This window comes from Syngnathus floridae, chromosome 2, assembly GCF_059516105.1.
Source record: "Syngnathus floridae isolate MCC-2025c chromosome 2, RoL_Sflo_1.0, whole genome shotgun sequence".
Classification (NCBI taxonomy): domain Eukaryota; kingdom Metazoa; phylum Chordata; class Actinopteri; order Syngnathiformes; family Syngnathidae; genus Syngnathus; species Syngnathus floridae.
The window spans coordinates 17,408,517-17,428,042 of record NC_142414.1 but is presented as its reverse complement, the minus strand read 5'-3'; the positions used below and the strand labels follow the sequence as shown (position 1 = coordinate 17,428,042).

Genomic DNA, 19,526 nt, shown 5'->3' with positions numbered 1-19,526 from the left:
AATGGCCAAACTTGTCAGACGTGTGTGTTTGGCTGGAGAAGAGGGGTCGGGGTGAAGAGTGAAGTTAATAGGCTAATGATGGAGCTGTGATCATTAGTAAAAATACTACAGGCTATCTGCTATCCTCAGATATTTAAACAAATTAAAAAAAATCAATGGCATGAGTGAAAAATGGCAGTCCTGCTTAATTAACAGGGACAGTTTATGTATTTATTTCCTCTAAAATAAGCCCCGCCCCCCTTCCCCAAATGAGATAATATAGTAAGAAGTTAATTAATAACGGCAGTTTTCTTTTTTCTTACTTTTAAATGCCAATAAGGTTTTCTAAATGCAATTCTGTGGGTTTGGTTTATTTCAATTTTCAGTTTTGTCCACGCTATATAGTTGAGTTGAGTAATGTTTTGGATTTATTTGACAAATTATGATCTCTCAAGGGGAAATTGAATGATCATGGCTTTATATATTTGTGTGTAGTGCAGAACACATACAAGCAGAGCATATTTTAGTTTTGTTTCGTTTTGTAGCTGTTTTTTTTTTAGTTTAATTTCATTTAGTGTGTTATTCTGTGTTTGGTTTATCTTAGCTCATTTAGTTTTGATAATTATTACTTTTCAATTTATCTAAGGCCTGCAACTAATTAAAGTATTTTGTAACTTTTTAAAGCAACATTTAGTTTGGTTTTATGGCCTGTTCATTCTTACTTTTAGTTTTGATTTTGTTATTCATGTTGTGATGACGCCACATTTGTAAAGTTATTTCACTTAAAAAAAAGAGCCTCTCATTTGTTCCTTAAGTTACTTTTACAATTATGGATACGCTTAAAATTATTTTAATTATTTATTGCATTGTATTGAATGGATATAAAAACTTTATATGATATGCTCAGTTTATCTTCATGTCGTGAGTTACGCATTTCTTTCAGATGTAGAAGCAAAGATGCTGATTGCCAAACAAACAACAGATTTCAAATGCACCTGCTTGGCTTTCGTCTAATGCAACTTTTCTCAACAAAGAGGGGAAAACAATCTTTTTTTTGAAGTGAATGAATGGAGATGAAATGCAACGAAGAGAAGTGTTAGATTGTGTGTTTTTGGTGCTATATCCCCCATTCCATCTTGGAGGGATGAGGATAATGGGAGCAAGCAATGGGAGAGCTCATTATCTGGCCGACCATCTGCTATTGGGAGGGTGGAACTGTCTGTCTGTCTGCCCCCCCCACAGCACACAGATATACATTGTGAAAAGGCCTGGAGTTAGAGTGAAAATGCTCCTCTGACTTACCCAAATTAGCTGTACATCTGCTATATGTGTGGATCCTTGTGGTCTTAAAAGTAGAGCACACTGGACAAAATGTGGACATAAAATATGGACATATAATGGGAGATTACACTACATTACTTTATAGACATAGATCATTAGAGTCAAGAATGGGCTATTTTTCTTCGGCACAAATATCCAACTTTTATTTTGTTTGAGTAGAAGAACTTTCAAATATAAATGATTGGCATTTATGGCAACAGTGTAACAATGCATGCAGGTTGTTGGCTCCAAAACAATTTGCTAGGTTTTGTTTACATAGACTTTAAGTTGGGGGACAATAGAAGGGATAATTAGTTCTGTAAACTTATTTCTTTGTTGAATATATGGGGAAACAGATTTTCACCACTAGTGAAACTTAAAATATACTGTTTCGACTTGTCCAAATTAAATTTGCATCCAAGTTTGATGCCTTGAAATTTTAAGTTCATCCAACTTTTTATTTTATTTTGGTTATTTTACTGTTTTTTATTTTTTCCTTAGCTTTTCTCTGAAGTAATCGTCCTTGAGACTTTTTTTTCAAGTATAAAATTCTCATATATTAGATGTTTAAAAGTAAAAGCAAATGTTAGTCCCGGGTGTCCATATGAATGCTTTTAAATCAGATTGCTGAGGGAGCTTAGTGCGACTGTGAGAAGTTGTCGGCCACAGCAGATGCTCTTTGTTGCAGAGCAGGCTATTGTTGTTGAAAGCTGAGACTTGGAGTGGGGTGGGGTGGGGGGTGATGATGACGATGATGGTGGTGGTGGGGGCGTGGGGGGGGGGGGGGGGAGGTGTTATTCGGCCTTGGGCCAGCTCCAGGCAGTAGCGCCTCGCTATTGGCTCCCCGCAGCTGTCAATCAACGTCTTCCCAACCCCCGGCCCGGCAAGTTGAAGTAAACTTTGAGCAAGTTTGTGCCGCACTTGGAAAAAGTTAGCGGCGGCACTTGAAGCTCACCACACACAACGGACAGACGGGATGGCCGCGAAGATGAAACTGTGTCGCACTTTTCTAGGTTCGTATCAATAACTTTTATTCACTTTACTCAGCGATTACTTCTCTAAGTGTGCACGCGTCAAAGTAACTCCTCCAATTTAACGGCAACTTTAGGGCAGCTGTGGATTTGCCGGCTTTTAAGTGGATAGAACACACAATTTTACTTTTTGTATAAATAAATAAATAAATAAATAAATAAATAAATAAATAAATAAATAAAGTATTTATTTATTTATTTGTTTGTTTGTTTCTTTATTTATTTTATGTTTGAACGTATGTTCCTGGAGAATTATATACAGTTCCTTGTCATCACCCCACTGTAAAAAGTTTAGAGTCAACAAAGGAAAATATCAGACATACAGTTTTCAAAATAAACTTTCTTCAGAATAGCCTGCTTGTCAGGACGTGCCCAGACAAAAGAGAGTTGATCCCCTTGGGGGACCTTGTGGCTCTGGTACCGTGGGGACAATGCCAAGCTGCAAGCTGATTAGAAACTTTTTTTCTGCTGTGGTCGTTGCGTTAGTCTGTCGGCTTGTTCCATCTGTCGAGGGCCCATAGGGGCCTCCCGGGTCCCAACCTTACTACTCAGTCAGCTGCTGCCCATGTAATATTTATGCACAATATCGCCACCATACAACTTCATTCAAAAGTAGTAGGAGGCCTCTGTGCCATCTGCACTCACAACTCTTATGTTGTGACTCGACTTTCATTTAACACAAAGCAAGGTTACGGTGAAGTTGCACTTGCTACTAAACCGTTCAAAAATGCATTCAATGGACTACACAATTAAGAATTCAGTATCTTAATCCTTCTCTACATTTTTAAGTTTAGTCAAGTTTTCCAAAAGTGTAAACAGTATTTTGCTGATAACAGTAAGTATACTTTCAATTTATCAAATGTATTTATTTTATCATATTCTATTTAAAACAAAACAATATTCTGAAAATATCAGTTTAATTTAAAGTCCTACTTCTGATGGATGTTTTTCAACCCACACAACTACATTGAAGTAATACAATTAACTTCTAAACGCCACTAACTTTAATTAAAAACAAATGTATGTACTTTTTCAACTTTAAACAATAAACCAATTTAAAATATAAATAATAGTCATGTATGGCAACAATGATAGTTAGCACAACAAAGTAAGCAAGTTGTCGCTGAGTTATGCTCGGAACACAATACAAGAAACAAAAGTTCTGTAAACTCTTCTTTCTTTGTTGTAAAACATGGGAAAGTCAATTTTCACAACAGTAAACCCTATTTTAAAACTTATTTTGCTCTGTGCCCAACGTAAAATTTTATTAAATTTTCATTAAAATGTTGAGTTCACTAAACTTTTATCTTTACACAGTACTTCTGTAACAGAACAGGATGAAGTATAGTTTTTAATCTAAAGTGAGTGTAATAAAAGTTAAGCCGCTGTCTCAGATGTCAGCCTATCATGAAATAACATGAAACCATTATGTATACTTTGAAATTAATGCTCTATCTGATCATCAAGCCTACTGTTACACCTAATGAAAGAAAGACAAAAGCCTTTGTCGCCTCCACAATAAACTTGTGTAAGTGATTGTGCCGCTCTGGGAGCTGTCCAAGGTACTGATCCTCACATGCAAAAACTCTTTGGAGCTCTCCACAGGCCTAAGTTGGCATCTCTTTTATGTCTGTGCAGTCCTGACTTAGTCACTTGCTCGCCAGACCTAACTTGGCACACGGCCTCCTCCCTTGTTCTGCTCAGCTGGATCAAGGCCCAGGATATTTCATAACCCCCCCATCATCCCCACCCGACTTGTTTATTCGATTGTCGCCCCTGTTGTGTGAGTCCCCTCTCCTACGCAGGCAGCCAGAGTCTGAAATCATACTGATGCGCCGTGCACGCCCGGTGATTGATTTCAGCTCCAATGCATAACAATGGGATTGCACAAAAAGAGCCTGCTGCAAGGAGATAAGAATTTAATAGAATTTCTGAAAGCTGAAGGTTGAGCTTTTTGAATATTCCCTGCGTGCGTGGCGTGGAGACGGCAGATAAAGAATGGCATTTGTGGGGACTATTCTCAAATGGCTTGTAATGAATGGTTGTCATTTCCACTAATGGTTTCAAAACAGCAAAGCAAAGAAGAAAAAACCCGCAACAACATTTGGGAGTGACTCCAAGTAACACCATTAAGAGGCTCTTTTGCTGCTTGAAGGTGGCATTTTACCTGGTGAAACTATCAACAAATCTGTGACAGTGATCTCACTGCACGATGACCTAAAAACTCATCCATGAGCCTGCGACGTTATTATTAGGAGAGTTAGGAATGACTTTGCAATGCTCGCTTATAAGAACTCCATCACTGCTGAATCCTAGAAGGAAAACAAATATCGCTTGAATGAAATATTGGACCGTACCACTTTCAAGGTTTCAGGGTTTCAAACACGGCCACAGCACCATAGTTAAGTGGTTTGTCTATCTCTGACATGCTTGCTCTGACTAATGTCCTTTATGATGACGAGACGCTTTTTGTCCATTTCAATATGTGCATAAGGTTCAAATGCAATTCACCTAGTTTGAAATAGTCAGCTTTATTGACTCAGATGATGCCTGTGAGTGGGGGGAGAAAGTCAGCGAGAGGGGGCGTGTTCAAGTACCAGAGAGTGCGTCGTAAGGGGTGTGTGTGTGTGCGTGTGTGTGTTGATGGTGGTGGTGGTGGTGGTGGTAGGGGGGGTCCTCAAGCCCTGCCCATGTGATGCTCGAGGTTTTACTACAGCTTCCGTGATGTCATGGCAAAGGGCGGAGGGAGGAGAATGGGGCTGATGGAGGGGAGGAGGGGATACAATGGCTCATGAGGGAAAGGTAAGTCAATATTGGGTTGTTTTTTTTTTTCTCGCTGACAAAGGCAAATGAAGCCATGTTTTTGCTTACAAACAAGTAACATCCCTCACGCCTCGATCCGGAGCCGTGCGCCGGTGCTGCGTGTGACCGAGGCCGCTCGCTTCCTCTCCTCATTACTTACCACATCTGGACCTTTGGACCGGGATACAAAAAAAAAAAAAAAAAAAATCTTTTTTTAAAACTATCACTCGGATTTTATTGTTGTCGCTTCAAGCCAACTTCTACAGCTGTTAAAACACAGAGGAGGAAGCGACGCGATATTATTGATTCCAGGTAACGAACTGCCTTGCTGTTTTTATTTCGCGTATACTTTGGCGGACTTAATGAATTAATTAGTCAGCCATTCGCCGATTTTTTTTCCCTCACGCTCAAGAATTCAAACTTTCTCACATTTGAATTGTGCAACGGGAACTATAGGCGTCTTTTAATAACACTATGCGGGACACATCGCAACTATGGCGCATCTTTCTACTTGTAGTGGATACTTCGGCAGCGTGGTTTGTGTGTCTGTGTGTCACTGTTTAAGTGCGTGTGTGTGCGTGTGTGTGTTTTCACGATAGTACTTGTCCTCCACTAATGCTCTTCTAACGAACGGTGTCCTGCACTTGAGGTGTTTGCTCCTCTCTGTCCTCTAGCTTCACCTTTTACATTTTTCCACGAATAGTGCATCCGATTACTATACGCCACATCACCGCAAAAAAAAAAACAATAAAAAAAAAACAAAACGAATATAGTATGCTACCCATATTTGTATATTAGCCGTATTTGTGTCGTTCAAACTGCAAAGTGTGCGATCTGATGTGCGGAGTTTGGTATTAAATGCTTGCGGTTATTACGGTGCGAGAGATGGATGGATGGACGGAACGATGGAGCGTGTTAAAGAGGGAGGGGTTGGCCATTTGATCCTCTGCAGCACAAAAAACAAAACAAAAAAACAGCGATGCTCTTTTCAAATGTCAGCCGTCTTTAATGATGCGCACATTTGTCCCTCGAAAAAGTCCAGATTAGAAAATAACCACCTCTGTTGGGGAGACACACTCCATATTCTGTCGTGATTTTTATTTTCTTCAACGAGTGTTGTCGGATTCTCAGCCTGCGGTGCGGAATGTGGACTTGCGTTTATGTCTTTTTTTTTCCCCCTTCACTCACAATTTTCTCCTCCTTCTCGTTGGGTTGCTTTGCTTACACGGCCGCGTAATGTGTGTGTTTATGCGTGTGTGCGGAACTCGGTCTGTCAATGCACCTGCGTCCTAAGATGGAGGAAAAAGATGAGGGATGATTATGATGACGATGATGATGATGAAGAAGCGCACTATTCTCCAACCTATGTATCTTTGTAGTTGGCTATACACACGACTGTATTACGAAGAAATACTTGATTTATTTTGCTGTTATTTAGTGTGAATGGCTTAGCATTCGTCAAGGTTATAGCAGGGTAGCATGTAAAGGGAACTCACTTCACTTAAGTCATCCAAGTATCCACATCTGAAAACTTTATTCGTTCATTCAAGGCTTGTAGTGTAGTTTTTGCAAGTGTTTTAATGTGCAATCAGTTTTTTTTTTTTTTTTTTTGGTCGACATTTCAATTGAAAAGGGTAAAAAAAGGCATGCAGGGTCCCTTAGAATTGACTTGACTATTTTCCTGTTGTTTTCCTCTGCTTTCTTTTTGCTATCAAATGTAGCCTAGTTTTAAAGGATTACAGAATTAGGTTATTGGTGCCTTATGTTGTCACTGGAGACTATAGCGCTCGTACGCAACTCAGGCCAAGCTCACCTCTGTGCTTTTAGTTACCTTAATGGCAAACCTTTCCATTTATTAGCAACTGAATAGCCCGTGGCGGGGACAGCAGGTGCCGGAGGAGAGAGTGTAATAAACATGTTGGAGGAGCAGCTGGGGCCAAATTGCACCCTCGTCATTCAAAGCCTATCAGAAATCTCAGCTATACAAGCAAAGGTCAGAGTCCTGCAGGCTTTCAATGGAGAGCAGGCATTTCCAATGACAGGCTGGGAAATAATGAATTTCATGCCCTGTCTTGGAAAGGGGGGGGGAAGCAAAAGGAAATTTGATTAGAAAAAATGCAAAACATACAATCTTGTGACAAAATTCTGTGCTGAGCACTGCCGCTGTTTTATTTGATAAGCAGCAGCAAGACATTGGTTGTTCCTGAGATGCTGAGGTCGTGGTGGCCCTCGGGGGAAGCTTCCCCAAAAGCTGCTTCTTTGCTCTTCTCCATCACTTTCTGTCCCGTAACTGCCGGGACCTGCAGGCATCTTTCCGGATACCAGCCTTTTAACTGCTCTCTGTCGACAAAATTTAACCTCCAACTCGCAGTGCGGACCCTAAAAATCACAAAAGTATTCACATGTGGCTCTCTTTTTTTCCTGTGCTTTTTTTTTTTTTTTTTTTTAACCTTTCCTCAACCACAACTTTTGATTTGTGATTCCCCCTCTGCTTGGTCGACCTTCTAATCACATTGTATTGTGACTAAATCCTTCTTTACGGGAGCAGGAGTGTACAGCTGGCTTGGCCCAGTATGTACACTTAATACTGTTACAGTCAGACCATTCGGGTATTTAATCTAACTAGATTTAGGGCTCTTTGCTCCATTGTCCCAATACACTAAGTACTACCCGAGCATAAACTTTGTGTTGAGGAAATAAATGAAAACAAAACTCTGCATTTTCAATTGTAATAATGCCCAGTTTTGATTGACTTTGATTTTCAATTATTTTTCATTATTGTGGTTGCACCTGTTTCTAATATTTTGCCTCCTCATGACCTAAAATAAACAAACTAGAATACTCAAATCAATACTGAGCATTATTATCATGATTAAAAATATTTGACGCATCTTTTGAGTTGGATTTCATTCGATTATGTAGTTGCACCAGATTAAGTCTTATGAGTGGATATATTTGTAAAAGGGGAATGAAAAGAATGACAAGCTTTAAGATAAAGCATCTTTTCTGTATAGGATTAGATTTGTTTCAATCCATTCATTCACTGTGCATCGAAGCGTCCCTCACGTCCTCCCACATCCTTCTGATTAAACAAGACAACCCCAGCGAACGACTAATTGTCTCATGCACCTCCAACTTTTACTGTGAAATAACGAGCTACGAGTCTTTAAGGTGCAAAGAAGCAGGATAGCATCAAAGAAGGTGTGTGTTAAATATATATATATATATATATGTACTATATACACCTCAGATGAAAGTATAGAAAAGCCAATTTATCTGCATTTTTAGGATTAAATGTGGAATTTGATCGAGCGAGCTCAAGAGCTTAACAGTAGAAGGAACATTTGCTCAGCACTCAACTCGGAGAAGCGCAACTTCCACCTGAGGCAAAAAATAAAGTGGCCTAAAATGCTGTTATACGCTTTGCTTTTGGGAAGCACTCTCAGCTCCTCGGCCTCCCATTTAACAATACGGGACAGATGCTCATTTCACTTTACTTTAAAAGAAGTGCGGGGGGGGGGTGATCCTAAGGGAGACTGAAGCGTTTTCATGGATGTTCGTGTGCAGACAGCTGAGACAGAGATGCCAACCAGCAGTATTGCTGTTGTCATCACTTTTGTGTCAAGGGGGGGACAAAAGTTGATAAACAAGCATTTTGTGGAGTGCTGGCTGGGCGTTGGTGAGTTTTGCATGTAATGGACAAAGTCGGGACGAGAGCACAGGAGGGAGGGGCGGGGTCAGGACCTCTCAGTTCTTCTCGTCTTTGTTTTTGGTTTGCACTTTCTTTGGACTACGGCTTCATGTACAGGGCGATAAGTGACAGTAACACGATCCAAAAATAAGTCAGGTGTAGTAACAACTTTTTAAGTTAAGCAATTCAGTTAAGTATTTGAAGTTTTGCTTTTCTGCATTTCACAGCAAAGAAATAACTTACTGTCTTTGTTGTTGCCATAAATATAATTTGTTTATTTTTAAAGGTTGTTCTAATTTAAATCACTTTTGTAGCCCCCTAAAAATATTTATTTGTTTGAATACGGACAATGGACATGAATGAAGGTCAATATAAAAACAAAGGTAAATATGACGGATTATAGCTACAAAGTTAGTTTTCATCTGTAGTTTGCTGGCAGGCCATTAAAAAGAAATTAACTGCTCATGCCCAAAGTGATTTGTAGCATACTAGTTGAGAGTGCTTCTTTATTCATCAAATCTGGTTTTACCTTACCTCACCGTTGCAAATTAATCAACAAGACATGTGTTACAATAAGAAGAATCTAGTGGTGAATTTCAAAAGGACTTGAAGTTTCTCTTGGTTGATCGGGGCAATGAAGTGAAGAGCTATTACCTAATGAAAAAAGGGGAGGAAAAAAAAGATTTATGCATGATTCATTATTTACTGACCATTCATCTCTTGCACCCCCCTCCCCCTTTCTCTTATACATGTGCACTGAAAAGCTGCATCAAAATGCACAAATTCTATTAGTAGACTGACAGAGACCCCAGCTGGGGCACTTAACTGTGTGTGTGTGTGTGTGTGTGTGTTGTTCCTCGGACATAAAGCAAGCTTGAGTAGCATCGCCCCACCCCCTTAAGCCTGTACAACGACACCCCTCCTCAAACCAGCCCACTGGTATGGATCATGTCAAATATCTTGTTTTTCCATCTCAACCTCCTTCTTTCGTCTCGTCCTCACTCTAGAAAATGAGTTTCGTGGCGAGCTGGTGAACCAGCGGTGGACGCGAGGCGAGAGGACCAGCAGCCGCTGTCAGGCCTCCCTGAGACTGCAGAGCCGTCGACCAATCATGGTGAGTGACAAGGCCCTGCAGCATCCCCCCCCCCCAGACAACTCCCCCCCTTGACACACACCACACCCACCACCACTCAGAGTTGCCCGCACACTCCACCAACCACTTCATTCTGCTTCCTGGGCATTTCCTAACTCAGCAGGGATATCAAGAAAGGAGAGGTTGTGTGTGTGTGTGTGTGTGGGGGGGGGGGGGGGGGGGTGTCAGATGATGGCAGGTGGAAAACATAATCAAACAGCACATCAAATATCCTCAGCTCTCGCGATTCAGCTTAGCTCAGTTTAGTTAAGCTCAGCGCTTTGCCTCTGCTGAGTTAACTTCTTGCTACAGCGTTTTTTTTTTATGATTATACTGAAACACAATGGAAAAAAAGGACTCAAAAGGATGGCCTTGAGCTCCTCATACTTGATATCAGCAGAAACGAAAATTCCCTCCATAGCTCCCGACCCAACTTTACTGTGCTCCCAACTTGTGATGGTTTTGAGGTTATTTCATCATGCAGAAAACAGCTGCTTTCTTTTTATTTTCTCACCCAGTGCATCACAACGAAGGGCAGGGCGACACACAACAAAGAGATGGAGGGGCTGAGGGGGGAGAATGAAAGAGAGATGAGTGGGGGGTAGTAAGGACAGGGAGGAGGAGGCGAAGGGGGACTAGGCCTTTTCCCCCATGGGCCCAGTAAAAGTAGTTTCACCCCCCCCCAATGGCTTAGGTTCACCTAAGAAGATGACGTTTATTGATTTGGTTTGATTTCTGCTGCTTGGGGGGGGGGGCTCAGGAGAAAGGGAAAGAGTTGTAAATCGCTACTCTTATCATCCCTTCTGCATGGCGCCTGTCACAGAACCGTCTTATTAGAACTGAAGTGAAGGAGGTGTGGTTAAATCTTAGACCCCATCAGATTTATCAAATAAAAAAAATCACCAAGCTCCAAACTGAAAAGATTTTTTTTTGCTTCTACCAACTTAATGTCTCACATAAACGGATGAATACTAACGTGTTGTATTAATTTTCGGTATGACACATTCCCTGCCCCTCTTTGTAATTACAGAAATATAAACCGTATTCATTCCTGCATTTCATTTCACTTTCCATGATTAGGATGTGAGAAATCACTTAGTGCCTCATAATTATGGATATGTGGCTCATTAGGAGACCCCACTTAGGTTAGTAATATGGTTCCTTGGGTAATTAAGGGCGACTAGTTTGGACTTAGTGGAGGTCTATGACGAGAGCAAGACGTGCTCAACCCTCCTCCTGCCGCTCTCCTGCTCTGTCCCACGTGAATTACGACAGTGAAAAACCATAAAGGAGCTTACCATGTACCAATTCAACATGGAGGCCACCCGACGTGGTCAGCCCAGCCGCGAGAAGTGTGAAGCACCTCTCTAACTGGCAGCTGGTGCCCGCAAGTCATTCTTGGTGATGTCAGTCTCCAGTCATCAGTTGTCGTAACTCCTTGCACCCCCCCCCCCTTGTAAACCTAAAAACGAATGAAAGCGTCATTAATTTGAGCCAAGAGACGAAGGGTGACCTTCTCTCTGAAGTCATTGCCCTCAGCGAAACATTTACATAGAGCTGTCACAGTGTCGAGCAAAGCCTCCCCTACACCAAAAGCATCACACACAAAAAAAAAAGTAATTGAGAATGTACAACACAGCCTGGAGGGATAAGCTGTGAATTCCACCTTGTACTTTTATTCTTCATCCTCCGCCACCATTCCACATTACATTTCACAGTTGTTGAAGTCAGTACAGTTCATGCTGCGGGTGTCACATATTTTACGCTCGGACTCAATCTTCTCTCCTTATTCCGCTCCTACTCTCTTTTTATGCATGAGATTTGGATAATTCCGCGCACAAAGTCTGAGGGGTCGCGGTTTAGAGACAACAAGGTAAAAAGAAAGGACAAGTTTGAACATACATTAGAAGCGGCCCCTTTCAAAGCGATTATGAAAATCAGGTGAAGGGCCGCCTTGTTGCATTTAGATCCACTCTCTGTGACTTTGTGCACATACAAATTTAATGAGTTGGAATTGAGAAAAGGGACAGGAAGAAGAGAAGAACTCGGATGCGCTTACCAATTTAAATGTGCGTAGCTATGGTTACGCAAACATGAAAGCGGTTTGCGCCCTTTCCTGATGACTGATCAGTATGAGCAGGAGAAAAGTGGGTGGGGGGGGTTGGAAAAATAGATGACAATTTTTCTCAATTTACTTACACGCGTGTGCTATTGAAAAACATGCATGTTCAGACAAAGACCTTCTGATACACTCATTTAATTAAATCAATAGCATTGTTTACATCTATACCCATTCACCTACTTTGCTCTGGTCCATATACTGTTCAATTCATCTGCTTTTAAACTCCATTACCAGGGCCGGCAAATTGATTGGGTGCATACACCGACCTCGCCCATTTGTGCGAGGCAGCACATGCACAATCGCACATTCATGGAGACACTCCATGATGCACTCTTATCATCCACTCAGCTCCCTCGTTGCAAGTGGGCTACTAAAAGAGGCGACTACTTTCTCCAGGCAGGGTACAAAGCTGCGGCTTGTTGCACAACTTCAGCACTGACAGCACCTGATCGGTGGCGGGCCGCACACAGGAAGGGAGGGACTTTTTTTTCTGTCTGCACCTGTACCTCCGGCCTGACACTAAAGGCTCATGAATGGAGCTGGGGGACGGGGGCCCTTATGAACAACAACAGCATGCTTCATCTTCTTCTCATCCCTCTTTCTCGCCTTCTTTTCATAAGTAGTCTATGAGCAGGAAAGGGTCTTTGCCAAAAAACAGAGAGGGGAAAAGGGGCAAAACCACGAGGAGAAACAGGGCCTTGTGTTCGAATCCTACTGCGTTGATGCCAGCTTGATGATCGAGCGAACACAAAGCAGTTAAGTGGCCGGGCAAGGAGGGGCTTAGGGTGTGCTGCGCGGGGAGCTTTAGAGGAGATAGCAAGAAGGAGAGAAAAGGGAAGGGGAAACCTGTGATAAAATAAATTCAAGTAATCAAAGCTAAAAGCTCCATTGTGACTAAAAAGCATCTGATAGCTTTAGAGTGCAGTACTAAGGAGGTGTGGACCTTTGTCAATGTGTGTGTGTGTGTGTGTGTGTACGTGTGTGTGTGCGTGTGCGCGTGCGTATGTGTGTGTGATGGAACCGGGTTAACACCTGCTCTTTTGTGGCTTAAAAGCCGAGCTAGGACTAAGCAATGCTCAGTGTTTCCTACACACGCACACACACACAATTTTGCGTCATACAAGTGCAGCTTTTTCAAGGCTGTGTGATTTTTGCTTCATTATTATGACATTCAAAGTTATGATTGCGTCCTCTCACTAATGTGCAGCCAGCCAGGGTATTTTGTCTCCTATGTAATTCATGCACAATCTTGTTCACCGTTGGAAATTACAGATGGTCATAATGGAGGGTGTGGAAAGGGAGGGATTTTTTAAATTAGCTAGTGCACCCACTCCAAAAACCCACACTTGTCTCTCTCCTCATACTTCCGCAGCTCCCCCATAAGCCCCCCCCCCCCAGTTCCCCACTACGATTTACCAAAATTATTACTTCTGTCATTATTTCTGCAATATTTATTGAGAAATAATTTATTCTTGTCCTCTCGCTCCCTCCCTCTCTCTCAGATGAGTGTAGAAAGTGATGACAAGCGAACTCGCACTCGGTCCAAGGGAATCAGAGGTGAGCATCATTTCTCTTGTTGTTTTTAACAGTGTAAAATTTACAGATATGGGTAAGTGTAAAAATTAGCATGAAGGAAAAAACAAAAAGAACCCTATTTTCCTTGCTAGCACAAGTCTAGCACAATCACATGGTTGGAGTTTTTTTTTCTTTTGGTATGTTTGTAGATGGTAGAAAGGGGCGTTTGCGCCGTTGTGGGAGTGAACACTGCTGACTTAATTCAGCTCAGGAGAGGTGCTGCTAGCAAACCTCCACTTGCAGATGCCCGGGACCATCACATCCACCACACATACTGTATCAGCAGAGCACAGATTTGTTTTTAGTTCGTACAGACCAAATAAAGAAGTCTTTATCTGGGTTGCAGTATAGTTCCGTATCGAATGCACTTAATTGCATTTTTGCCGAGAGTAACGAGAAAGGTTTACTGCTTTTAGATGTTTACAAGCACCGTGGCTGAGCTGCAGTTGAGATTCATCGCTACTGAATGATGAAAGAAGAAGAAACTCAGAGGCTTCATACACACACACAGGCACACACACTCATACATGCAGACACACATGTCACACTTAGTGTGTCTCTGTGTAAATTGATACATACAGTATGTGGGGTATTTTTGACATGTGATTAATGCATGAGATATTGGAGCCCTGGCTCAAATCTCCAGGGTTGTATTGTTTTCTTATTTGCACCAAATGAAAATAGAATATTTCTCCAAACTCATTCTGTTGCTAAACTCCCAATCGATGGCGACAGTCATGTGTGCTGATGGGCAGCAATTTTTGATTTGTCTTTTCAGGGCAATTACTTAAAGGTGACCCTGAAAACAGTTTTTTAAAATTGTTAGTTATTCTGCTCTGAATTTAAATTCCACCAGAATTGCAAGACTCCATTCGTGTATAGCTGATGTCTGCATAGGATTGTCACACTTGTGTTTTATTCCCCCCTGTTTGTTTGTAGTACTAAGTGTTTGTTTTTATGCTCGCCTATGTCAGACACAGTATGTGTGCGAAGTGAAGAGTGTGTCGGTGCTTCCCTCAGAAGTGTAGAAGCCTCATGTGGAAGCCTCATGGGATTCATGTGCATTTGTTATTTATTGATCTGAATTTCTTTTAGCTGCACTAATTTTTGGAACACTAGCTCATGATTGTGCCCTCCCCCTCCCCATTCTTTCAGTTCCTATTGAGCATGCAGGACAAGAGCTGAGGTAAGAAAACATCTTCATATTCATTTTTCCCAAAGTTGTTTTATGTGTATAGAGACTAACTGCTTCTTTGGTGAAGTGAATCTCCATATTAGTACAGTTTTATTTTTTGGAGTTCGTACTTGTCAACGTTTGCTCAGTGCCTCAAACTGGCTATTGGTTTTCAACACTTTTGCTACTATGAACAAATATTAAATCCAATGTCTCAACAAACAGGAGTTGGGACACTGCTCCTCTAGTGGCCCACCACTCATACAGCTCCATGTCCTTCCACCTCTTCTTTGCATCTACATATCTTGTTCACCCCAAACGTTGCTCTGTGCTCGGAATGCCAACAAGAAAGAAAGCACTCGGGCCTCATTATAAATGCAAAGGCTGTTTTTTTTTTTTTAAACATGTGAAATTAATAATAAGGATAACTGGAGTAATAAAGGCGAATAGGTGTGATACGTTAATGAGAATTGAAATGAGCCATCCTGAGGGGTCATAGCAACCTGAATCAGAGGTGGGGGGGGTAGAGATAGGAGGGTGGTTGCGTGATGATAGTGATGATGGGGAGCGCAGAGCAAGGGAAATTACAGCAGGTCTTGGGTGATCATTATCGCTCCTGGTAACAGGATATAGGCCAGGCTTGATGTACGACACACAATATTATGTTTTCCCTGCTTGATGCCACCTGCATTCATGCATCATGTGGATACATATCACCGAACAATTGTGTCTTTGTGCATGTGCTTCTCTGTGGCGTGTGTGCTTGCTTTGCATGCCTTTGTTTTGTTTTTTAAAAAAGGGGAGTTTCCTTTCATTCTTTTTTTTGCTTGATGACTACAATGCACCATGTTTTAAACATGTTTGCCCTCCATCCATCCCATCCAGCTGCCCCACCCCTGGATGCAATGGCTCGGGCCATATCAGTGGGAGATACTCGCGACACAGAAGGTAGGGCAGATAACAGAAACTCTGTCTGTCCTTCTTTGTCTGTTTGTCTGTCCTGTATCATCGCTGATCCATCCCATTTTGCTTTCTCGGGAGAATTTTTCTATCATGTGATGACATCACCAAACCAGATGTGCGAGATAAAAACAAGAGCATCTCTAGAATCAGGACACAAAATTCATCCATCCATCCATTTTCTGAACCGCTTAGTCCCCACGGGGGTCGCGGGCGTGCTGGAGCCTATCCCAGCCGTCATCGGGCAGTAGGTACCCTGAACCGGTTGCCAGCCAATCGCAGGGCACACAGAGACAGACAACCAATCGCACTCACACCTAGGGACAATTTGGAGTCTTCAATCGGCCTACCAAGCATGTTTTTGGAATGTGGGAGGAAACCGGAGTGCCCGGAGAAAACCCACACGGGCCCGGGGAGAACATGCAAACTCCACACAGGGAGGGCCGGAGGTGGAATCGAACCCGCACCCTCCTAACTGTGAGGCGGACGTGCTACCCAGTGCGCCACCGATTCAATCAGAAAAAAAAAAATGGTAAAAATTTGTTGACTGGTGTTATTTGAGTACGACACCTAGCTTCTGAAGTCGCTTATATGGAATAAATTAGAGTGGAAAAAGAGCGCAAAGTCTCCAGCAGGTGTGAAAGTGATTTCTTCAGGTTCCATCCAGCTGCGATCCTCTTCATGTGTGACGCTCAGTCTCAAGAGAGCCGCAGAGAGCCGGCAGCTCACTGGCTTGTGACTCCTCTTTATTGTGTCACCGACATTAGCTATCTGTTTACATGTGTAGTCATTCAGCAGGCAATTTCAAATGCACTTTGTTTATAGATCCTCCTTCAATCTCACCCGTCGTCTCCCAGGTGAGAATAAGGGGGAGGGAGGGGGGGTTATTGGATTTCACCCTCCGTTGCCTCCCCCGCTGCTCTCTCCATAAGTTGTTCATTAAACGTTTCAGTCAATTGGCTGAGATTGGTTGCCATATACGTATATCTGATAGCCAGTGAGCATGGCGCCCTCCTCAGGCTTTCTACGTGTCCATTCTCCAGCACATCTTCAATCATACGCAATTGTCTTTTCGCTTTGCTTTTGTTTGTCCTGTCAGCATTCTGGGATGCCCCATAGCCAGAAAGCGGCGGGTTGAGCAGACTGAGGCAGAGCAGGAGCAGGAACAGGAAGCGGAGCGGCCGGCATCCAAGAGGAAGTCCCACCCCCTGAAACTGGCCCTGGACGAGGGCTTCAGCGCAGAAAGTGATGCCAGTGAAGCTGAAGGAGACAGCGAGAGGGATGGCGACAACAGAAGCGAGAGCAAGGAGGATGAGGGTGACACGGATGACGCCGCAGAGGAAAAGAAGATTGGGGAAGACCTATTGCACGAACAGACCAACGGACAGGGTATGGAGACACCGAGTCGACAACAGGAGGAAGAGGAGCAGGAAGAAGCGGCAAACCAAATGGACTTAGGTTAGTTTGCGCTTACATTTACACTTTTGTCAAAATCATGCTCTAACCAGGGTTACGCCGCCTCCACTCTGAGCTCCCATGCAGCCCTAATGATGATAATAATAAAAAAAAGAACTGAAACGGTTATAGTATTTGTCACGTCGGACATTCCTTTTTGAAGCATCACTATGCCCTTTTCAGAAGTATCCCCCGCCCCCCTTTAGTCCTCTGTAAAAGCTTCCATTCACCAGTAGTGGCACATTGATAGCATTTATTCTTATCGTATTAAATGAAACTATATTTCACATGCACGTTTTTTTTCACAGAAGAAGAGTGTGTCATCATTGAGCCTCCTATGACACCCGAGTGTCAATCTCCTTCTCACATTGCTGAAGAAGTGGCCAACTCTCTCCTGCACCTCGGGCGAGTCCCCACTACGGGTAACGACAGCGATGCTCCAACTGTGGCTGCCCAGCAGCCTGTTGCTATGGAGACTGAGGGGAATATCACAGTAGTGGTTGAAAAAGTCAACGAGGACCAGAATGGGGAAACGGCTGAAGCAGAGGAAGACGTAATAGACAGAGGTCAAGGCATGCAAGAGGAGACGGAAGGGGCAGAGGAGGAATCGGTGGATGACCGAGGCCAGCGTGGAACTCTCGCCAAGGAGGTCCACCGTCAGTCGGCAGTAGATGCAGAGGAAGAGACAGCAGAGACAGCACAACAGAAGAAGAACACACCAGAAGAGGAGGAGAAAGATGAGGAGGTGAACCCTAATGTGCCAACTGCTGTCCGCACCATCACCAGCACCACAGCAGCTCAGGGACCACATATCAAGACTGAAGACCACAGGGTTAGTCCTCTGGAGGACTACAACACACATGAAAACTACAGTGTGACGAGGACCAGTCCACTCGACAACTATGACTCCCACAAAATACTTGATAACTACAAGGCCTGCCTTCCTCTAAGCTACATCTCCCACATGGCCAGTCCGCTTGAGAACTACTCACCAAATCGCAGAGGTGAAAACTTTCAAATCCACAAAGTCTCGCCCTCTGTCTCGCCCGACATTATCGAGGTGCATTCTGACAAGTCGGACGAAAAAGACTTTGATGACGTGGACGGTGACGATGAACACGACGACGACGACAGCCTCTCCCAGCGCTCCACCGTCACAGATGAGTCTGAGATGTTTGACATGACCCGAGGGAACCTGGGCCTCATCGAGCAGGCCATCGCCCTCAAAGCAGAGCAGGTGAAGCCGGCTGGGCCCAGGGAGCTGCTGGGTGTGGCCGATATACAGCACCACAGATACTTCACCATGGAAGATCGGCCCAAGCACCTTGAGGTCATCCGAAAGAGCTACTTCAAAGGTAGGACAGAGTGCACAAAACAAGCAGGGACTCATCAGTAGGTGGTACTGTATGTGAATGCGATCGAACCTGAATGATCTTTTTTTAATATTTGCATGAATGCATTGTGAACAGACAGCCTACAGTTGTTGTTTTTATTGTTGTGTATCGAGTAATACAAAGTAATACACAGTTACCGGGGCAAAGAGCTGAGAGGGAAGGCTGCGCCGCGGTAGGCGTGGGAGTCACAACCGCCAAGCAGATCCTTTCATTTGCTTAAAAAGTGACACACTAGTCATGCATTGGCGTCCACACATGGCGGTAGCACATCTGTGTTGTGTTGTGGATAATTGGAGACCGCCCCCCACACTTTAAAATGTTTTGTGTGTGGTAGTTGTAAAGTTGAAGGTACTGTAGCACCTTGTCATTTTTACAATTTGATCATAACGGTTTATTGTAAATGTGCTGGGCTTTATCAACACCGTACATTGAGCCAAGCCTCATATTTTGTGTATAAACTAGTGTTTTGAGACAGCAGTGCATCATCCAATGGAAAGGTCCCCTCCCAAATAAATCTCATTGTGTTGCATGAGCCTCATCCTAGCCAGCACTACACTAACCAGTGCCTAGCTGAGCTTTATTGACTGACCGCTTAACAGTTAAATTTAATCCTCATTAGTCAGCCATATATTCCTAGACATAACGCTCCTGGGCGTCACACTCATGCAGTATCCATGTACAGTACATACGTCAGACTGAGACATGAGTGCCAGTAAAACATTATGTGACAATCCACATGCGATACACTAGGACTTGTTCTTGCACGTCAAAGTACCTTCTGAGATTTTGGCTGACTTCTTCTATGATTCTTGATCCTGAACTTTTACAGTCCACATGATCACAAGATTTGTGATACCATACCACCAAGCTTGGCTATGTCAGAACCATTAT

The 19,526-nt window shown here is 43.0% G+C and overlaps 1 protein-coding gene across 7 annotated transcripts in view; it reads left to right on the top strand.

The window, feature by feature from the left end:
* Positions 1-19,526, top strand: part of LOC148402273 (myelin transcription factor 1-like) — a 70,464-nt gene that overhangs the window by 35,786 nt on the left and 15,152 nt on the right. For 4 of the 7 annotated variants that reach the window (XM_088360374.1, XM_088360369.1, XM_088360344.1 and 1 more), the window contains exons 4-9: positions 9,831-9,937; positions 13,580-13,634; positions 14,808-14,838; positions 15,712-15,774; positions 16,886-17,244; positions 17,550-18,596. In XM_088360374.1, coding sequence (XP_088216500.1) covers positions 9,831-9,937; positions 13,580-13,634; positions 14,808-14,838; positions 15,712-15,774; positions 16,886-17,244; positions 17,550-18,596 — 1,662 coding nt within the window. Of the gene's footprint in view, positions 1-2,192; positions 2,313-5,107; positions 5,133-5,160; positions 5,445-9,830; positions 9,938-13,579; positions 13,635-14,807; positions 14,839-15,711; positions 15,775-16,885; positions 17,245-17,549; positions 18,597-19,526 lie in introns of those variants that run through there. The other 3 variants (XM_088360360.1, XM_088360386.1, XM_088360380.1) reach the window with 3 other exon arrangements.